The 19,440-nt window shown below is 49.6% G+C and overlaps 2 protein-coding genes across 11 annotated transcripts in view; one reads left to right on the top strand and one right to left on the bottom strand.

Moving 5' to 3' along the window:
• Positions 1-3,089: 3,089 nt before the first annotated feature.
• Positions 3,090-13,693, top strand: PEA15 (proliferation and apoptosis adaptor protein 15). Its single transcript, XM_053604522.1, has 4 exons — positions 3,090-3,278; positions 9,045-9,218; positions 11,475-11,630; positions 11,780-13,693. The coding sequence occupies exons 2-4, from the start codon at positions 9,047-9,049 to the stop codon at positions 11,842-11,844; spliced, it is 393 nt and encodes a 130-aa protein (XP_053460497.1). The 5' UTR covers positions 3,090-3,278; positions 9,045-9,046; the 3' UTR covers positions 11,845-13,693.
• Positions 13,694-14,966: 1,273 nt separating this feature from the next.
• DCAF8 (DDB1 and CUL4 associated factor 8) overlaps positions 14,967-19,440 on the bottom strand; it is a 51,508-nt gene continuing 47,034 nt past the window's right edge. For all 10 annotated transcript variants that reach the window (XM_053604510.1, XM_053604509.1, XM_053604511.1 and 7 more), the window contains 3 exons: positions 17,735-17,854; positions 16,611-16,727; positions 14,967-16,003 (listed from right to left, as the gene is read on the bottom strand). In XM_053604510.1, the coding sequence (XP_053460485.1) occupies positions 15,887-16,003; positions 16,611-16,727; positions 17,735-17,854 (354 nt within the window). In that variant the 3' untranslated portion in view covers positions 14,967-15,886. The remainder of the gene's footprint in view (positions 16,004-16,610; positions 16,728-17,734; positions 17,855-19,440) is intronic.

Below are 19,440 nucleotides of genomic sequence, written 5' to 3'. Positions count from 1 at the left end.
CTTTCCAGGCTTTAAATTGAAGAATAGGATTTCATTGGAAACAAAGGATTTGGGGAGGAGACATCTCAGTTGGGGGAAACATCAAAAGCATTGGCAGGATGTGATTGTCATATTGGGGGCACACAGAGAGACAAGAGGAAAAATTCATGCTGTGGCTGCCAGGCTGAGTTACAAGGGAGTTATTTACTTAATCCTGTGAGCTGAGGAGGAGGGGGCAAAATGGAATCTGTAGTAATGAGCAGAATGGATGTAGGGAAGGGAGATGACGAAGACACCAGAGGTAAGGAGCCCAGCTCACCATCAGAGACTGCTAAAACAATAATTGGAGTAGAACTGGCAGAACATGGACCCAGGTGGTAGTCATGGGAAGGAGAAGAGATGTTTTGTACCATGGGGTTTCCCCAGACCTCAGCCTGCCAGAGTTCTTGGCAAGAAGAGCCATGGTCACTCTGGACAGCCCCAGGATGCAGGGAACCTAAAGGAATTTGGGGGTGGGGAGGTGGGAGGACTGAACAGCTCAACAAGCCTGTAAATTCAACAGATGTTATATTTTTCATGTCTGTATCAGGTTATGAAAGTGTTGCTGGGAGACTTGGAGGATGTCTAAGTCTGAAAAGATGAAGGCTGGGTGTGGTGACTCAAGCCTGTAATCCCAGCACTCTGGGAGGCTGAGGATTGCCTGAGCTCAGGAGTTTCTCTTGCTCAGGAGTTCCAGAGCAAGAGCGAGATTCCATCTCTCACACTGTGGCAGGCACCTGTAATCCCAGCTACTTGGGAGGCTGAGGCAGGAGGATTGCTTGAGCTCAAGAATTTGAGATTTCTGTGAGCTATGATACCATGGCACTCTACCAGGGCAAGAAAGTGAAACTCTGTCTCATAAAACAAACAAACAAAAAAGATAGAAAGACAGAAAGGCTCAGTTCCTATAGCTAAGCAGCTAGGGCGCCAGCCACATACGCCAGAGCTGGCAGGTTCGAATCCAGCCCGGGCCTGCCAAACAACGACAACTACAACCAAAAAATAGCTGGTATTGTGGCAGTCACCTGTGATCCCAGATACTTGGAAGGCTGAGGCAAGAGAATCGCTTGAGCCCAGAAGTTTGAGGTTGCTGTGAGCTGTGATGCCACTGGCACTCTATTGAGGGCAACAAAATAAGACTCTGTCTCAAAAAAAGAAAGAAAGAAAATATGAGGTCTGAGATTAGGAAGTTCTCACTCTTCACAGACAAATTCAGGAAGCACTCTTTTTTTTTTGAAACAGCTTCACTCAGTTGCCCTGGGGTTGAATGCCATGGTGTCACAGTTCACAGCAACCTCAAACTCTTGGGCTCAAGCAAGCCTCTTGCCTCAGCCTTCCAAGTAGCTGGGACTACAGGCGCCCTCCACAACTCCTGGCTACTTTTTTTTTTTTCCAGAGACAAGGTCTCGCTCTTGCTCAGGCTGGTCTCAAACTCCTGATCTCAGGCAATCCACCTGCTTCAGCCTCCCAGAGTGCTAGGATTATAGCAGTGAGCCACCTCGCTTGGCCCTCAGGAAGCATTCTAGAGAAAGTGGCAGGAGTGTAGAAAGCAGAACCCGTGTATTTATCTAACTCGTACCCATTTAACAAATGTTTAATAAGGAGTGTGGGCACTAAGTTAATATAACAATACTGTGGCACTTACTGTCTAGCACAGGTCAATGGAAGCCCCTTGACTAAATAATCACTCCTATTTTGTAAGCACCGATTTGTTCTAATCCCTGGAAACTTACTCTTACTGAATCTCAGAAGAACCCTATAAAATAGGCATTGGCACCCCCACCTTGCTGGTGAGTACACTAAGGCTTGAAGCATAACTTGCTCAAGGAAGGGGTTGCGCTAGCATGTAGTCCAAGTCTTCTGTGCCTGACTGCCTCCAGAAGACTCAAGCCTTTCACTTAGAAATGACTCTCAAAGATGGGTTAACAAAACAGGTTTTGTCCCTACAACACAGAGCAAATATGATACATACAAAAGCAAGTTATGGGGGTGGGTTTCTGTCAGAGGGGCAGAGAAGGCCACACTGGGGGAGAGGGACAAAGAGCAGGGCTATGAAACTCAGAGCAGCAAGAGCCCTAAGCCTCTTCTAGGGGCAATGTAGCCTAAGAAAGGAGGAGGTCATTTGAAGCTTCAGGAAGGGTAGCAGCCAGGTTGGAACTCAGGTGAGTCAGTGTGTTCCAGGAAGAGGTACAAACACGGAAAGGACCCCCCCAGACCTAGGCCTGCTGGGGTTGTCGGTAGGAAGGATCCACCCAGGGCTCAGACCCCTTCCCAGGACCAGACCCTGCCCAGAGCTAAGCCAAGACCCCTTAGACTGGAGATGGGGGTGAGAACAGATTTATCTCCAATTCTTCCTTTCCTCTTATAGTCTAGCTAAGAATCTGGAGGAGGAAAGTCCCAGGGTGGAGGGGAAGTGAGAACTGCCACACTGGCCCTGGGCAGAGGGGCAGAGCTGGGAGACAGCTAAGTGTGGCTTTGCTAGTTGTCTATATTTGCATGCTGAGCTCATTGCTACTCTTTTTCTCCCCAGAAAATAAAATTACATCATGGGGGGAAGGCAGGAGACGGTGTATTTGAGAAAGGTGAGAGAAACACAAAGGGACCTGCTGGCACACTCTGCAGAGAGAAGATCCGTGGCCCAGGTCAAATAGAGGAGATCCCCACCTTGCTGCTTACCCTGACCCTACCTTCAACCGCCAATATGGGTAAGGAACAGTCACTTACCACTGAACCCCTAACCCTTAAGGCAAGGCAAGAAGTTCTCATAAATACCAAGGCAAGCAGCTAAGAAAACCCTGTCACCAAAGGCCTTCCAAACCCCTAAACCTGAACTTAACTATGTGCTTCTCAGAGGTCCCAGCCACCGTGGTCATCCAAAGGCCAAAAGGGGAGGGAGGAGGGTGATCTGAGTACGAATTAAACATGAGAATTGTTCCGCAGTTTAGGGAGAAGCAGCAGCGTCCCTACTCCAGCCCTGCACCCAACCGTGTCCCCCATTCTCGCAGTCTTCCAGAATCTCAGCCCCTTGGTCACCTCCCCTCCCCTCCCCCTCCTCTGCCACTCCCCGCCCCTCCCCGGCTCTGACATCACCGGCCAGCCGGGTGGGTGGAGGCGGCGCTGGGCTCCGGCTCTGACTCCGCGGGCGGAAGAGGCGGCGGCGGCGGCGGCAGAAGCGGCGGCGGCGGGAGCCGAGGAGGAGGCTCCGGACGCTACTCGGGAACCGGGAACGCCCGCGCCCTGAGCGCTCAGCTCCAGAGGCGGTGAGAGGGGTGGAGAGGCGACATGTCGCGGGAAAGGGGCAGATTTGGGGTCTGGGCTTGGAGGGAATAGGATCCGGGACGCCCGGGGCCAGATGGGGGAGCGTGGGGACCCCCGACGGGTCCTCTTGGTGTCAGGCCCCCGGGCTCCGTCTCTCGGCCCCCGCGTCCCCAGCGCCTGGCGTGTGCTGGAGGTAGCGTGGTTTCGGCCGCCCCTTCCAAGCCGATCGGCGGCCCGGGTTTCGGACGGGCCTGGGGATTAGGGTTCAGCCTGCTTCCCGCCCAGCCGGCCCTGCCCGCCGTGGCTTCGGACCCGCCTCCCAGGCGGCCTCTCGGTCCAGCCCTGTGTCGGTTCTGCCACCCGCCGGCACCACGTGCCCTCACCCCCGGCCCAGCGCACCTGGGGGAGAGGAAGGGCTGGCACAGCTTATCCGAAGGGAAGAAAGAGCTGGGGGTGTAGATGAATGATGTATGTAACGTGTATCTATGACTGTCATAGAATCCGTGTCAAAATTGACAGGGACACACACACACCTACAGGAGACACGCCAGCACACACAGTGGCACACACCCATGTGATGCTTACACACATCCTCTCACACACACCAAATCACAAACGTCCCCGCACTAAGCATCAGACAGCTCAGCACACCCCCAGCCACCTCCCACATGGAGTCTACTGAACTGTGGCTCCAAGTCATCAGTCTAACAGAACTGCTGAGTGGACAGAAAGGGCCAACATCCCCATGTCCACCCTGATTTTCTGGAAAGCTTTTCCTAGCCCCAGGCTTCCCTCTTTAAAACAGTGGGAAAGGATGGGAGAAAATTGTGATTTCACTCCTCTAGGAAAAGGAGATGGTATTTTGAGGGCTAAGGAACCAGGTGCCTGCTCTCAGCTGAGTGAAAGAAGATAGGGGCTTCTCGTGGCTTCTCTTGCTGGGACCAGTTAGAGCTTAGGGTGGTGGGAGTGGCTAGTTTCTGGGCATGAGTGGCCCATGGATGGAGCAGGGGGTGGAAGAAAGGAAGAGGGAGAAAAAGAATGAGCATGAGTCAGCCAAGGATGGAGCCCAAATCAGAAAGAGAATGAGAGGAATGTGTGTAAGAAGGAGACAGACGTTGAGAAAGGGCCAGAGGGCCAGAGGCAGTCAGGGAACCAGGAAAAAAGAGGAAGTGAGAGACAGAGAAGGTCAGAGGAGTGTGAAATGTACTGGAGGGATTAAAGAGGCTCAGAAATTAGGGAGTATGAAGGCAGAATGGGGAGTTAGGGGAGGGTGCTCAAACGTGTTTGTTTAGTTACATGTCTGGGGGGGGGGCGCGCTGTCAAAGAGATTAGCTTTAATTGCTCTTTCCTTTGTGGTTAAACACTTGTAGGAGAAATTGCCAGTGATGCCTCAGGCTGCAGCTTCTTTGGCTGCCTATTCCCTCACTCACCCCTGTGACACCTGTGCCCATAATGTGTACGTGTATTATGCATGAAGAAGGGGGTCACAGAAGTACACAGTGCCACAATGTGTTGATGGGCGTCTCAACCAGCCAGTGGGGAGCCCACCACTAGATCTCCAGGCCTCTCCCACTAAAACTTTATCTTTTGCAGGAGGAACGCTCACCACTCTCTCATAGTAGCTCCGAGGATTCAGATGGGGAAACTGAATCACAGAACCTAGGTGCCCTCAGTAGTCATGGCTACCACCAAGTGGGATGTGTGAGTAGGAGAAGCTGGAAGGAGTGAAAACCTGTTGAAAGGAAAGGAGGAAAAGAGAGAGACTGAGAGACTAGGGAGAAAGGGAATGGATGAAGAAGAGAGATGGGAGAGAGACAGAAATAGGACCAGGAAGTGCCACAACCAGATAACTGGAGACAGAGCTGGGCTAGGGAGAGTCACAGCCATCCTCGGTCTTGGAGAGTCATGAGCCATCCTCTGTCTTGCCTGACCTAATGCCGGGTATCTGATGCCACATCTAGAAAGGTTTAGCCCATGTCCTCATGCCCAGGGGTAACCCACTTTGCTTCTTGGGCTAAAGTGAACATTTGAGGGTCTAGGCATCTTGCCTCCTCAGGTTCCCAGGCTGACTTTGGAGCCTAAAACCCTCACCATCCTCCTCATTATAGAAATAAAGACACCCTCCAATCCCCCAAAGCAGGATAAAAACAGGGAAGAAGCCAACTGAGTATGATATTAAAAGAAATAAACTATAGGATTACTTGAATTTGGGGCCTGGATATAATTTAAAATGATAGCTATAAACTTAATCTTTCCTGTGCCACCTGTTTGTCCCTCCTTTATTACTTCCCCCAAGTTCAGAAGAGTCTGGGAGCCCCTTCCTTTCTGCTCCAGGGCCCTACAGGTACTTGCTACTGTGAAATGGCCTCTCCCCTCAGCCTTAGGGAGCTGCAGATGTGAAAGGGAAGGGCAGCAACTCCTAATCCTCTGGCCTAATCCTCTGGCTTCCTTCTCACTTCTTAAATTTTAGAGGGGATAATCCACCATGAATCAAAGTCAAAATGCACAAAAATTCTTTTGGTCCTGCCACCCCATCTACAGGTGGTTATCCCATTTGCCAGGCTTCTCAAAGCACTCCAAGCCACCTCTTCCTCCCTCAGAGCCCGTGGAGCACTTACCTGTCATGTCATCCTCCCAACCCCTACCCTGCCCCTGTTGCTCAGCAGCCTCAGTTTGTTTGACCTTTGTCAGGGCGCTGCCTGGGGCCAGCTTGGAAGGAGAGGGAGGAAGGAAGGTGTGAGGAAGTGGTGAGCACAGAAAGCTGGGAGGGAAGGGAACTGGCTTCCTGGCAGCTGAGGCTCCAGTTCCTGGTTCCTGCCCTGGTATCCTGTCCCAAGAATGGCCTCCTCCCAGGCTGCCTGGTGATTCCCAGGCAGCCTCTGTACTGCTCCAGACAACAGGAGGATTTTTCACTTCTCCATAAGCTCTCAAGAAATCAGAATCTCTAGTGAGGAAAGTGACATGGAGGATGAAAGAGCCGAGCTCTGCCGAGCCTCACCCGAGCTCAGTGACAAAGAGTTGATCACTGAGACTTAAGAACAATGTAAGGAGATTCCACTTCCCCACAACTTGCAAATTCCCCCTCAAACTATGCCCTTGTCCCTGCTGCCATACCACCTAGGCCTGACTAAATGGATCTCCCCAGGGAGGGAGGCCAGCAGGCTGCCCTTTTTTGTTCCCTCAGGGGGCCTTATTCCTTTCTGTCCCATCTTACTCACCATTCCCCACACCCCTCCCATCCAGTGGTATCATTATCCTAATAACTGGGGAGACTGAGGTTGCTACGGTAACAGCTGAACTGGAGCTACAGCCTTCTAGCTTTGGATGTTGCGCCCCCTCAACCCCATTCCTCATTTGCAGCCTCTTTCCCTGTCCCAACCCCAGTTTTCTTCCTTCGTTCTGCAGGTTCCTCTCCCCTCTGGATCTGAAACTATGATTATGTACCTGCTTACACAGTTACATACACACACTTGTAGCCAGTGCTGGCACATTGCCCCCCATTACCAGGACATACAGACAACAGATAGATACCCATGTCTACACCCACAGAGCAGCATCCACAGGATCCTGGCATACACACCTCTCTCCTCTGCCACTTTAACATGCCCACCCCAACTTCTCTTAGGGGCCTCTTGTATCTTCCACCGAGAATTTCCTACCAGCTGCCCTCCCCACCCTAGTACTTGTGGGTGGGTGTGTTACACACATTAATCCCTTCCCGCCCACCTCCTCTGTAGATGTGTTTTAGATTCAGAGCCCTAAATCTTAAATCTTCCCAAGACACACACGCACACCACTTTCCTCCCACAGGCTTCTCATATTTACAAACTCTTCTTCCACATGAAGGCAGGAGAGTGTAACCCTAAATTCTGCCCTCTTTTTCAGGCCCCAGAGACTCCTCCATCGGGCAGGGTCATTTTGTTTTCTTCTCATACTGCCCTTTTCCTGCCAGCTCTCCTCACCTCTCCCCATTTTTATCTCCATCTCTGTACCCCCTCCCCATCATCCCCCTCATCCACATCCCCCACTTCTGTCCTTGGATTATCAGTGGAGGGGTGGGTGGTTGGGCTCCAGAGCCTGCTGCTATGACCTAGATTTCAAGGCAGAGACAGTTCCTGGTGCTGACAGTCAGAGAGCATTGTTCCTGGCCCGGCCTGGCAGGGCCACCGCTGGGCCTTCTGTATGGTGGCACCTGGCTGTGCAACTGAGCATGCCTGCAAGCGTCTGTTTCTTGTAGGGGTCGTGCTAGCCCTGCTGTCTGGCTCATTGTTTGTGTCAAGGTGCCTGCCACCAAGGGAGGCTTGTTTATTCTGGTCCACAAGGGAAGTGCAGGGAATGGGGACTTACAAGTCCACACCTCTTATTTTGCATGCCTCTGCCTCCATTCCCCTGCAGTACAGACCGGACGGAAGTAAGGGAAAGACTAGTGTGTCAACCAGCCCCCTCTGACCTGAAGTCCCAGCCCAATGCTGGGTGATTTGTAGGCAGGCTCGATTTGTAGGCAGGGTCAAACAGGTACAGGTTCATCTAGCTCTGAGCTCCTAGCTCATCTAACCCTTGGGTTAGTCATAAAGTGTTTATGACATGATGTACTTTCTAAAAAAAAACACTTCGCTTTTCTGTTTAGAAGGAAATACATACTCCTTATAGAAAATAAGTCCTTTTTAGCTTACCAGTAAAGTTTTACATTTTGTCAAATCCAGAAAGTTCATTCTAAAGTCTAACCTTCTTTTCTTCTGTCTTAGCCAGTTCATACCCTAGTGGGAAGTAAGCCTAAGGATGAAGGGATGGGGTGAAGATGAGACCTGGCCCTGCCCAGTACTCTGTGGGAAGCTGTGCTGAAAGCAGTGCCAGCAGGATATTGATACAAAAAGGGGTAGCAGTCCCTCAGCATACTCTCCCAAAGCTGCATGTAGACTCCCCTCCCCCTGCCACCCAGCCAGCCTGGGAACTGGGCAAGGGGCCAGAGGCAGCCGCTTGGTATTCTTGGGCGCGGGGGCTGCAGGCATAGCACAAAGGCTAGGAGAGAGGGCTGAGTGGGGGCCTGGTAACCATCAAGGGAGAAAATGGGCTCTACAAAGGTGGGAGTGGCCTACTGCTTCCCCCACCTCGAGCCCTAAAGATTGAATACAAGGCTAAGCATGGAGGGGCCAGGGAACCACCAGACCAAGCAACTAGGCATTCATCCAAAATGAGTCATTAGTGGGCTGGTGGGGAGTTGAGGTACCCCTTTACTTTTGGGGAAGAATGGAAACTAGAACATGAGTTCCTACCACCCCCTCTAATTCTTCCTTCTCAGCTTCTCACTACCACAGCCTCTTCTTAGTTGTGTTGAGTATTGGGTTTTTTTCCTGACATGGGGAGTGGTTACAGGTGGGTGGGGCGATGCTGGGGGGGACTTGGGAGATAGCGGGTGAGAAAGTCGGGAGCAGGTTGCTATGGTAACCGCCTCCTCAGTCAGGGGAGCTGTTGCCAGGGTTACTGTTAGAGGGGGAAAAAGAAGGAAAAGATGGTGGGGAGAAGGAGATATGACTTGCCACTCTAGGGTCCAGCCTGGCTCCTAGCTTCTGAGTTTCTTCCTGTTTGTCCCCATCACCTTCCCTAGGTCTTCCTTTTCTCCCTCAGCCATGGCCACCCCCAGCCTCCATGTGCTATAGGCCCTGGCCTGGTATGACAAAGTGGAGATAGGGTAGGGAGCCACCACTGTGTAAAGCAGACCCCTGTACCTTTCGTTCAACTCCTCTCCCTTTGTTGCCTCCCAACCCCAGTCATGGCTGAGTACGGGACCCTTCTCCAGGACCTGACCAACAACATCACCCTTGAAGATCTGGAGCAGCTCAAGTCGGCTTGCAAGGAGGACATTCCCAGTGAAAAGAGTGAGGAGATCACTACTGGCAGTGCCTGGTTTAGCTTCCTGGAGAGCCACAACAAGCTGGACAAAGGTAGGGGAGGGGAGCACAGAGGTCCTGCCATCAGCCTTTCAAGCTCAGTTCATTCAGCAGATAGAAATGAGATCAAAGTGCACCCTTCTGACAAGGCTGAGTCAGAAAGTATGGGAGGCTTTACAGTTTTGACATTTAGATACTTTTCATTATGCCCCCAAGTATCAGTAAAAAATATTCAGATACTCTGGGCAGCACCTGTGGCTCAGTGAGTAGGGCGCCAACCCCTTATACTGAAGGTGGCAGGTTTGAACCTGGCCCTGGCCAAACTGCAACAAAAAATAGCCGTGTGTTGTGGCGGGTGCCTGTAGTCCCAGCTACTCAGGAGGCTGAGGCAAGAGAATCACCTAAGCCCAAGAGCTGGAGGTTGCTGTGAGCTGTGATGCCACAGCACTCTACCATGGGCGACAAAGTAAAACTCTGTCTCTTAAAAAAAAAAAAAAAAAAAAAAAATTCAGATACTCCTATGCTATTATAATATACGTAATAAAAAAGAAATTCAAAATGGTAAAATTTAGATCAAACCACAAGTTCTAACATTTTCTTATCCACTTTTTTTTTTTTTTTTTGAGAGTCTCAAGCTGTCGCCCCAGGTAGAGTGCCGTGACATCACAGCTCACAGCAACCTTAAACTCTTGGGCTTAAGCCAGTGGTTCTCAACCTGTGGGTTGTGACTCCTACGGGGGTCGAAGGACCCTTTTACAGGGGTCTAAATACATCCTGCATATCAAATATTTACATTATAATTCATAATAGTAGCAAAATTACATTTATGAAGTAGCAAGGAAAAGAATTTTATGGTTGGGGGTCACTACAACATGAGGAACTATATTAAAGGGTCACAGCATTAGGAAGGTTGAGAACCACTGGCTTAAGCGATTCTCTTGCCTCAGCCTCCCAAGTAGCTAGGACTACAGGCGCCCACCACAACACCGGGTTATTTTTTAGTTGTAGTTGTCATTGTTGTTTGGCAGGCCTGGGCTGGATTCGAACCTGCCAGCCCTGGTGTATGTGGCTGGCACCCTAGCCTTCTTATTCACTTTTAGAGACTACTGCTGGCAAGGGGCAGGAAATTTCATGCAGCTGGGGGCTTTAGGGAAGAATTGATATTTAAGATGGCCCTGGAAGCAAGTGGGAAGCAGAATTCAAAAAAGGCATGCCAAGCAGAAGACGTAGTACAGAAATGAGTGTTTGGTGAGTGTTGGCAAAAGCAGAGTCCTAGTCGGCTTGCCTGGGACACATGGTGTTTAGTGGTGGCTGAGAAGGTAATTAAGGCTGCTGTAGCAGACTGCAAGTGACAGGGCATTTGGTGGGTGAGGTGAAGGGCCTCAGTCAGGGCCCTTCAGACGCATGACTCTGACCACAGTGTGGACAGCATGGACACCAGAGAGGCTGGAGGGGGTTTGTGACAGTTAAAGACAACTGTAACACTCAGTGGGAGGAGCTAGGGAAGGTTTGAGGGCACCTATACACTCCTGCAACTGGCCAAGCCTTGGCAATCATTCTTCTGGTGATGTGTGAGCCTTTTCTCATTCAGAATACCCTTTCTGATGAGACCGAGGACCTCTCCTAGGTTGACCAGAGAGTCCACTCTTCCAGGCCTACATAAACTGTCATCAAATTCTTCCTGATACTTAGTTGGAAAGAATGTAGAAAAAAGAGAGGGTGGGGGTGGCGCCTGTGGCCCCATATACCGAGGGTGGCAGGTTCAAACCTGGCCCCGGCCGAACTGCAACAAAAAAATAGCTGGGTGTCGCAGCGGGTGCCTGTTGTCCCAGCTACTCAGGAGGCTGAGGCAAGAGAATCGCCTAAGCCCAAGAGTTGGAGGTTGCTGTGAGCTATGTGATGCCATGGCACTCAACCGAAAGTGACAAAGTGAGACTCTATCTCTACAAAAAAAAGAAAGAAAGAAAAAAAAAAGGACAGGGTGGGTGTGGGGTATCTGGAAGGCAAGTTAATTTTTTATTATCTCTTCCCTCCAATATGGGACCTGGCATTTACCCTAAATCTTTTTATTCTTAATCTACAATCAAGAAACTTCGCAGATCCAACTATCTGCCCTTTTGGGAATAGCTGTCTGCATCATTTGTGTGCCTTAGCTTTCTTTTCCTGGCTTGGTTGCCCATCATCTAATGCTGTCCCCTCCCATAACCAGTATGAGTGCCTCAGCCTCAGTTCTAGAATATAAGTCTGGCAGAGCCAGGGAATACAGCCTTCACAGCCTATCTCTGACCTTCCATCTCTTGCCTCCCCCAGACAACCTTTCCTACATTGAGCACATCTTTGAGATCTCACGCCGTCCGGACCTGCTTACTATGGTGGTTGACTATAGAACCCGTGTGCTGAAGATCTCTGAGGAGGATGAGCTAGACACCAAGCTAACCCGTATTCCCAGTGCCAAGAAGTACAAAGGTAAGAGGGCATGCCTTTAATACAGCAGAACCTCTGCCCATTCCAATTGGTTATCCTTGAATTTGGGGAGAGTGAAAGATGATGCTTAATGGGCCTACCTGGCATCTCCCCCAACTTCTATCCCTGGACACATCCCTTTTTGCTCCCAGATATTATCCGACAGCCCTCTGAGGAAGAGATCATCAAATTGGCTCCCCCACCGAAGAAGGCCTGAGCAAGGTGGAGGAAGAGGAGGAAGGTTGGACCTTCATCAGACCATTCCCTTCCCTCCATCCTTCAGAAGAGGGGGCAAGCCTCTCCCCCATCTACCCATTTACTAACCTGGTCCTAACCCCCTTACTGTGCGCGTGTGTGTGCGTGTGCGCACGCTCTGGCTGTTATGTCTATATGTCTAGCTCATCTAGTTCCTCCTTATGAGGGTATGGGGGTCAGGGGCTGGAGGGGCTTAGTGCCCCACTCTAGGAGGACAGGAGGAGGGCTACTTCTATGCAAATAGAAATCAGCACATTCCTCCTACTCTCCAGCATCTTTAAGGTATGGAAGTAGAAAGGACCTACATTTTCCTATACTGAGGAGCTGAGGTGGGGGTGAAATGAGGAGGTAGATGGATCAAAGAAAAAGTAGGGAGGGAAGGTGAAGAGGCCACCCAACCCCCACCTGGAAGCAGCAAAGAAAAGCCAGAGTTCAGTGTTGTGCCCTCAAATGAACTAACTGAAGAGTCCAGTCTCTCACTGACCCTCAGCTTGAAGGGCTTAGATGCCAGCAGGTTCCTTTCTGCTCCCCTCTCATGGGCCTAGGATGGGTATGAGGGATCTTCCTGGTCCCTAAGATCAAACCCCTTGGAGCAGCCAGCAGTAGATGCCCCACCCACTTGTGCTCTGGAGAGACTATGCTGGGAACATGCACCACTGAGCCTGAGGTGGATGAGGGCAGAGAGAGGGGGATACCCTTTTCCATTCCTTTATTACTCAGACTGTTGCATATACTGACTCTGAACCTAGGGAAACGGGGATGAGATCCTTAGGTTTTAACCCCAATCCTGACCCCACCTGCAGGGTCTTTCCCTCTGTCCTTGATCTAGTACACCCTGAGCCAGAAAGAAGTGAAGTTAACTGCAATGTTTTCCTTTGCACTGATCCCCACCCCAATCCAATCCAGGAGGGGACTTAGTAACCCTTCTCACTCAAGCCCTGGTCCTTGGGCTTGTGGATGCCTCCTAGCCAAACCACTAGAGTACAGTGAGTGACCCCAGCCTCCTGCCTGTCCAAGATGCCTCTCACCACCCCGACCGTGCTAACTGTGTGTACATATATATTCTACATATATGTATATTAAAAACCCGCACTGCCACGTCTGCCCTTTTTTGTGGTGTCTAGCATTAACTTATTGTCTAAGGCCAGAGCGGGGGTGGGAGGGGAATGCCACAGTGAAGGGAGTGGCAGAGTCAAATTGCTACATAGTCCAAACAAAAAAGAAAGCTTTTTAAAAAACTTAACTCACATGCAATCTCAGAGACTAGAGAAAGCTGAAGTTAGGAGCTTTTAGAATGTAGGAACAAAACTTCAGTGGGAAGGGAGGGCTGGCTGTTGGAAGAAAGAAGAAGCCAGGCTGGTTAGGGAGTACCCTCAACTCCTAACCCAGTCTAGCCTGTCCATCCCCTCTGGCCATTGCTGCGGACACCTGCCTTAACACACACACCTCGAGGACTCCACGGTTTTGCCTTAAAGGACCTTCCCAAGTCTCCCCAGCCCTGTCTGGCTTCTCCTTTAAAAGAAAGATACCTGCTTAATTGGGAGAGGGGATGTGAGCATGAGCTGTCCTTCCATCGGGGTATGTTACGTGAGAGTGAGAACAGGAGCGTTCCTTATGGAGGGAATGGGAGAAGAGAGACAGGGTTATTTTCAGCAGAGTCTAGTAGTTTCTCTGTAAGGCAAAGTAATCTAAGACTAACCTGCCCACCCGCCTCTTACACTGCTGTGAGATCACCCCTATCCTGTGCTCCTCTGTCTGCAGTGTGCACGGCCTTGTTCTAACCCTGGAATAAAAGGTGATTGATTGTACTGTACCTGACTGATTCTAAAATTTCTGTGAGTGACCAGAATTTTGAAGTCTTTAAATCACTGGGAAAGGAGGGGGAGCATATTTTCATATCCCTCTTTGTAGCATGGAATAGGGGCTGGGCAGTACTCTAGTAATATATATAATAAAGTAATATATCCCCATAAAGTAGGGGCATAAAGTAATATATGCCCCTATCTTCTAAGTACTACTGAGAGCCCAAACCCTGGAAACATGACTACCTAGTCTAGAGTGAGAGGGCAGGGCCATGTACTTAGACTGGGAAGAGCCAGAACAGTCCATCATAAATGGACCACACAGCACACAGAACAGCAGTCAGGAGAGAAAAAAAAAAAAAAAAAGCTTTACTGAGAGAAAATACAACAAATTCCAGAGTGCATGGTTTTCAACCCGCCCCATCATCCCACAAGCAATAGGAACACAGAACACTCACTCACCACACACACACTCTACGTCAGGGAGGACGTGCAGCGGCTAACAACTCATCTGAGAGCTGCTAGGAAAGGGGCAGGAGGAAGGAGTGTCTGAGAATACCATCCTCTCTTTTCTCCTCCTTCCTGGTTTAAAAGAAACTATCTCAGGATTCAGAATTACTCATTGGATCTTTTGAGAACTGGGGACAAAAAAAAAAAAAAATAGTAGCAAATGCATTTAAGAGCAAGAATTCAACTGGGACTTTCATACTCAGTGACCATAGATCAAGTGTCCAAATTCCAGCCACCAGTATCAATCCTTAGATTACTGACTTATTCCTCAATACCAAGATATCAAGAGGTGGACAAGGTATAAAGTCAAACCCAGAAAGTCTTTCCCCCTTCACTCTTCCACTAGGAAGGGAGCTGGCATGGAGTTGAATGGCTTAAAGAATCAAAGCAGCTAAAGTTAAAGGTACGAGCCTCTGTGTGTCTTCCATCACAAAGAGCATCAGGAAAGAATCTACAGTGGCGGCACCCTTCTTAAAGTCATACTTCAGTCAAGTTTTAAAGACAGGCTAGCCTCAAGTTAGAAGAGCCATCCTGGGGACCCCCATAAGACTTAAGGAGAGGTTGGAAATATGAGGAAAAGAGTTGAGAGAAATTTCCTGTTTTTCCCAAAACCCACACCAAGGCAGGGAAGGAGGGAAGGGAACGATGGGGATCCTTCCCTTCTTGGTCTCCTAAAACCTAAGGGATAAGCCCCAATCTTTAATGGGCAAACAAAGAGGGTGAGCTGGCCCCAGATGTCACCTCCACATCATTACTCTTGCTCGCTCTTCCTTTCAGTCCCTTTATTGCATTCACAGAGAATATATAGGTATTTAAACTTTGACAATTTTACCTTGATACATCCAAGTTTGACTTGCTTTTTAATATATTTATAGATATAAAATTAGGCCTCTAACAGTGATAGGGACAGGGAGATTGCTGCCACCAAACTTTTTTTCTTAAATAATAGAAGAGGTAACATCCTTCCTATTCTTCCTCCACCTCAGCCCCTCCTCCCACCTCTCCCCAACCTCACTCACCTAACCTACTGAGGGGGTGATGGGATGACGAGAAGAGAGTGAAGGATACATAATCAAGTGCAAAACACTGTGGTGAGTACAGAGAATAAATGAGGTGGAAAGGAAAGTGAAGAGTGATGTTCAAGGACTCTAAGGACTTCCCAGAAAAACTGGATCCTGGGATAGGGTTGCTGGAGGGAAGGGTGATGAAACTGTCATAGACTTTTAAAAAACAAAGGGAAAAAAAAAGGTCAAAAATGTAAACCAAAGAGAGAGTGGCACTTCTATCCCCCACTCTGGCCCCTTGGTACTGAATAGTCAGTTGTTCCCCCCAACCCCCTGCCCAAGTGAAACAAGGGAGATTAAAGAAAAAGAAACCCCATTCCCTATCCCAAACCAGTTAACAAAATAGGCTCCCCTCTCCCCACCAAAAAGAGGCTTTGAGTAGAGGCCATTTCTGCTGAGTCCTGTGCGCCTCTCCATGAGCCCCATTGCAGGGCTCAACTCCCACTCCTAGGTACTCTCTGTTGGTTCATTCCCTTCTGGTTTGTCTTTCTCCTGGGATGTCCTTCTTTTATCTAAAGCAAAAAGTCCAAAGTGCGTTTCTGCTGAACATAAGGGCCTGGGACAGGAAAGGGTTGCCCAGGCAGGATCGGGTGGGTAGCCCCAGCCCGGCCCACCTAGGTATGAGGCCTCAGGACGGCATGCACTGCACACGGTCGGGGCCCTCCTCCTCGTCCGATGTGTCTGAGGAGCTGGGAGACTCATCAGAGTCCGCATCTGTGGCCCCAACCCCAGGTTCTCGCCAGCGCTGTGGGATGGGAAAGGCTTGTTAGTAACTCCCCTTGATGGAACAAGGACAAGCCTGTTAAGTCTTAGCTAGAATTCAGATGCTCTAAACCAAAAAGCAGCAGCACTTTTCTTAAAGGGCCAGACACTGAATACTTTAGATTTGTTGACCATATGGTCTTTGTCACTATTCAACTTCACTGTAGCATGAAAGCAGCCACAGACAATACACAGAATGGGTGTGACTGCCTTCAATAAAATTTTATTTACAAAAACCAGCAGCATGTCAAATTCCAGTTTGCCACCTCCTGTCCTGGCCTCTTTGGACATGAAAGGAAAAACAGAAGAGTCACCTGAGACTTATTTCTTCTCAATTCTGTCCTACCCACCTGCCTTTGCCTTTATGAAAAGCACTGTGCATGTATGGTAATGGAGAATAAGAGCAGACACCACCCTTCTGCTGGTGGGCTCTTCCAAGGCTGTATGAGGGCTCTGATGGGGACAGGGGACAATGGGTAGGAAACCCAACCGAGACCACCTGATTCCTCCTTAAACTCACTACTCTCCAACTTCTTAGCCCTCTTGAAAGGGTTGCTGCCCTTGGGAGCTCACCTCTAACCCCAGCTTACCCGGTGATGGCGTCTCTGTCTCAGGTGATGCATGAGAAACCAGAGCATGTGGCTATCAAACAGGTCGGTGTGGTGTAAGCTATCTTCGTCCCGCTCCCGCTTGTTCTTCTTAATCACCTGAAACCCAAAAGAGTTGGGGGTGGAGGGCAGCAATGTATAGGAACCCTAGACTCGATCAAGAAGGCTGGTGACCTATCATGACAGAAGCTGGAGTAGATGAGAGTAGGAAGGATACCTCAGGTTCAGCTGCTGAGAAAGTGTGAGGCTTTTTTTTGTTGTTGCAGTTTGCCCAGGGCCGGGCTCAAACCTGCCACCCTCAGTATATGGGGCCGGCGCCCTATCCCCTGAGCCACAGGTGCCGCCCGAGGCTTTTTTTTTTTAAGACAGAGTCTCACTCTGTCACCCTGGGTAGAGCGCTCTGGCATTATCACAGCTCAAAGCAACCTTAAGCTCCTGGGCTGAAGTAGTTCTCCTGCCTCAGCCTCCCAAATAGCTGGGACTATAGGTGCCCACCACGACACCTGGCTAGTTTTTCTATTTTTAGTAGAGATAGGGTCTCACTCTTGGGATTACAGGCATGAGTCACCATACCTAGCCACGGGAGGCTTTAAAACAGAATAGTTTTATTTTTTTTGAGACAGAGCCTCAAGCTGTCACCCTAGGTAGAGTGCCATGGCATCACAGCTCACAGGAACCTGTGCTTCAGTGATTTTCTTGCCTCAGCCTCCCAAGTAGCTGGGATTACAGGCACCTGTAACTGTGCCTGGCCATTTTTTTGGTTGTAGCTGTCATTGTTGTTTTGGCAGGCATGGGCTGGATTTGAATCCGTCAGCTCTGGTGTATATATGGCTGGTGCCTTAGCCGCTTGAGCTACAGGTGCCGAGCCAAAATAGAATAATTCTTGAAGATGTTCCCTACCCCATCCTATTCCCAACTAGTGGTACTTTACAGCTGCCCCTTGGAGTAGGACTGGTCCTACAACAACGACAGGAATGGGGGAGGGGAGGGCTAATCAGTACCTTTAAAGAAACTGGGCAGCAAATTATTCCTAACTATGATAACAAGGAATCATAACAACATGTGGAAAAGTAGAAAAAGAAGAACTTCTGCAGTCAGCTACTTACATCCTTTAACCCAGTCAACTCAGTGGAAGCTTCAGCTGTGGGTGCCCAGATCTTCACATCATGGTCTAGGCCACTGGTTGCCAGCACAGGCAGGTGAGGGTGGGGTTCAAGACAGTTCACCTGGTCAGAAGGAAAGGAAAATACAGGGTCAGGGATGTGTGGGAGGAGGGCTTAAAAACCACTACTCACCTTGAGCCAAATAATTGCCTCTGATCAGGGCTGAGGCAGTAGAGAAAAACACCAGACACACACTGGGTACAGGAGGAGGCACAGCCATCACTTCCTATGTATAAGAGGTGGCTTCATTCCCAGATACAGCTGTAGAGGTGGGGGAGTGACTGGCCAGGCTTACTGCTGGCTTCACAAAAATGCAATAGGATCCAAATGACCTCATTCACTCCAGATTCCAAAGCTCCAACTTGCCCAAGGCTGGAAAAAACCATCTCAATGGCTTTTAACAAGTGGCAAATTAATTTTAAAAAATGAAGAAAGCAGCAGCTGAGCACCCAGTTACACTCACTTGGTACTGTTTATTACAACTGGAGGAAGACAGGCTGGAAGAGGAGCCTGAGCTGGGCGTGGGGGTGATGGAGGGTCACATCTGCTTGGAAGGAGCACACATATCCCAGGAGGCAACATCCTGCTACCTGCCCTGACAGCAGAACAGCTCGGCTACAGGAGAGTATGGTACAAGGCAGCAACCAGGGGCCCCCAGTCTCAATCTCAGCCACCCCCCTTCTTTTGGAAAGCTCTCCTGCCCCCTGCTGTCTGACCTGGACACAGGAGGTCCAGGCAGGCAGCAGGGGAGGGTAGAGAGGGGCAGGGCAGGGCAGGGCAGGGCAGGGCAGGACAGTTCCCATCCCAGCCGGAAATGTGAGTCCTAGATCTAAGTGCTAAAGCATTTTCAAATTTTAGTCAGATAAGGACACACAGGAAAAGCACTCCGTCTTATAGCTGCCCTAGAACCCAAGAAAACCACCCCGGGCCAAAAGCCTCTTTGAGTCCTCCAAGGACCAGCACCCTGCCTGCACTGGCAGAGCAGCTAAGGAGCCAGGGCACATGTAGAAACAAGAGTTACCTCCAGCCTTCTCTGACTTCCATTTTACAAATAAACAAACAAATGCTCAGAAAAGGCTGAAGGTAAGTCTGAGGCTAGAAGTAATATAGAAACCCCATTCTTTGGGTGGTGCTGGCTCAACGAAGTAGGGCACCGGCCCCATATGCTGGAGGTGGTGGGTTCAAACCCAGCCCCGGCCAAAAACTGCAAAAAATAAAATAAAATTAAATAAAATAAATAGATTAAAAAAAAAAAAAAGAAACCCCATTCTTTTTCTCCTTGCCCCATTCCACTTATAGCTCATTATGCAGTTTGTGTTTGAGCTCTTTTAGGCAGTGCACCTGTAACAAGAGAAGAACTAGGAAAAACCTCCACTGACTAAAAGTATTACCAAAAGATATGTGACAACTGAGACATACAACCTGATAAGCCCTTGCTATAGACCGGTACTCTGAACTAGCTCTGCTTGAATAAATCAGCAAATTAAAAAGCCCAGGGGAACAATTCCTTAGAACTTAGAAAACTAAGGACAAAGGCAATGACAAGAGGAACAAGAGAATAAATTATATATAGTGCCTGAGTTTGAGCCTTTTGGGGGAACCGACGAGAATGTCATCAGACCTGTCTGAATGCCAGGACTTAACCTGAG

The sequence above is a fragment of the Nycticebus coucang genome, chromosome 10 (genome assembly GCF_027406575.1).
Source record: "Nycticebus coucang isolate mNycCou1 chromosome 10, mNycCou1.pri, whole genome shotgun sequence".
Lineage (NCBI taxonomy): Eukaryota > Metazoa > Chordata > Mammalia > Primates > Lorisidae > Nycticebus > Nycticebus coucang.
This window is presented reverse-complemented; position numbering and strand designations above follow the sequence as displayed.

What these genes read in the sequence shown, in the direction of transcription:
- PEA15 (XM_053604522.1), top strand. Translation starts at nt 9,047, where the DNA reads ATGGCTGAGTACGGGACCCTTCTCCAGGACCTGACCAACAACATCACC. An exon ending in CCACAACAAGCTGGACAAAG is followed by an intron (nt 9,219 to 11,474) that starts GTAGGGGAGGGG and finishes TGCCTCCCCCAG; the next exon opens with ACAACCTTTCCTACATTGAG. An exon ending in CAGTGCCAAGAAGTACAAAG is followed by an intron (nt 11,631 to 11,779) that starts GTAAGAGGGCAT and finishes TTTTGCTCCCAG; the next exon opens with ATATTATCCGACAGCCCTCT.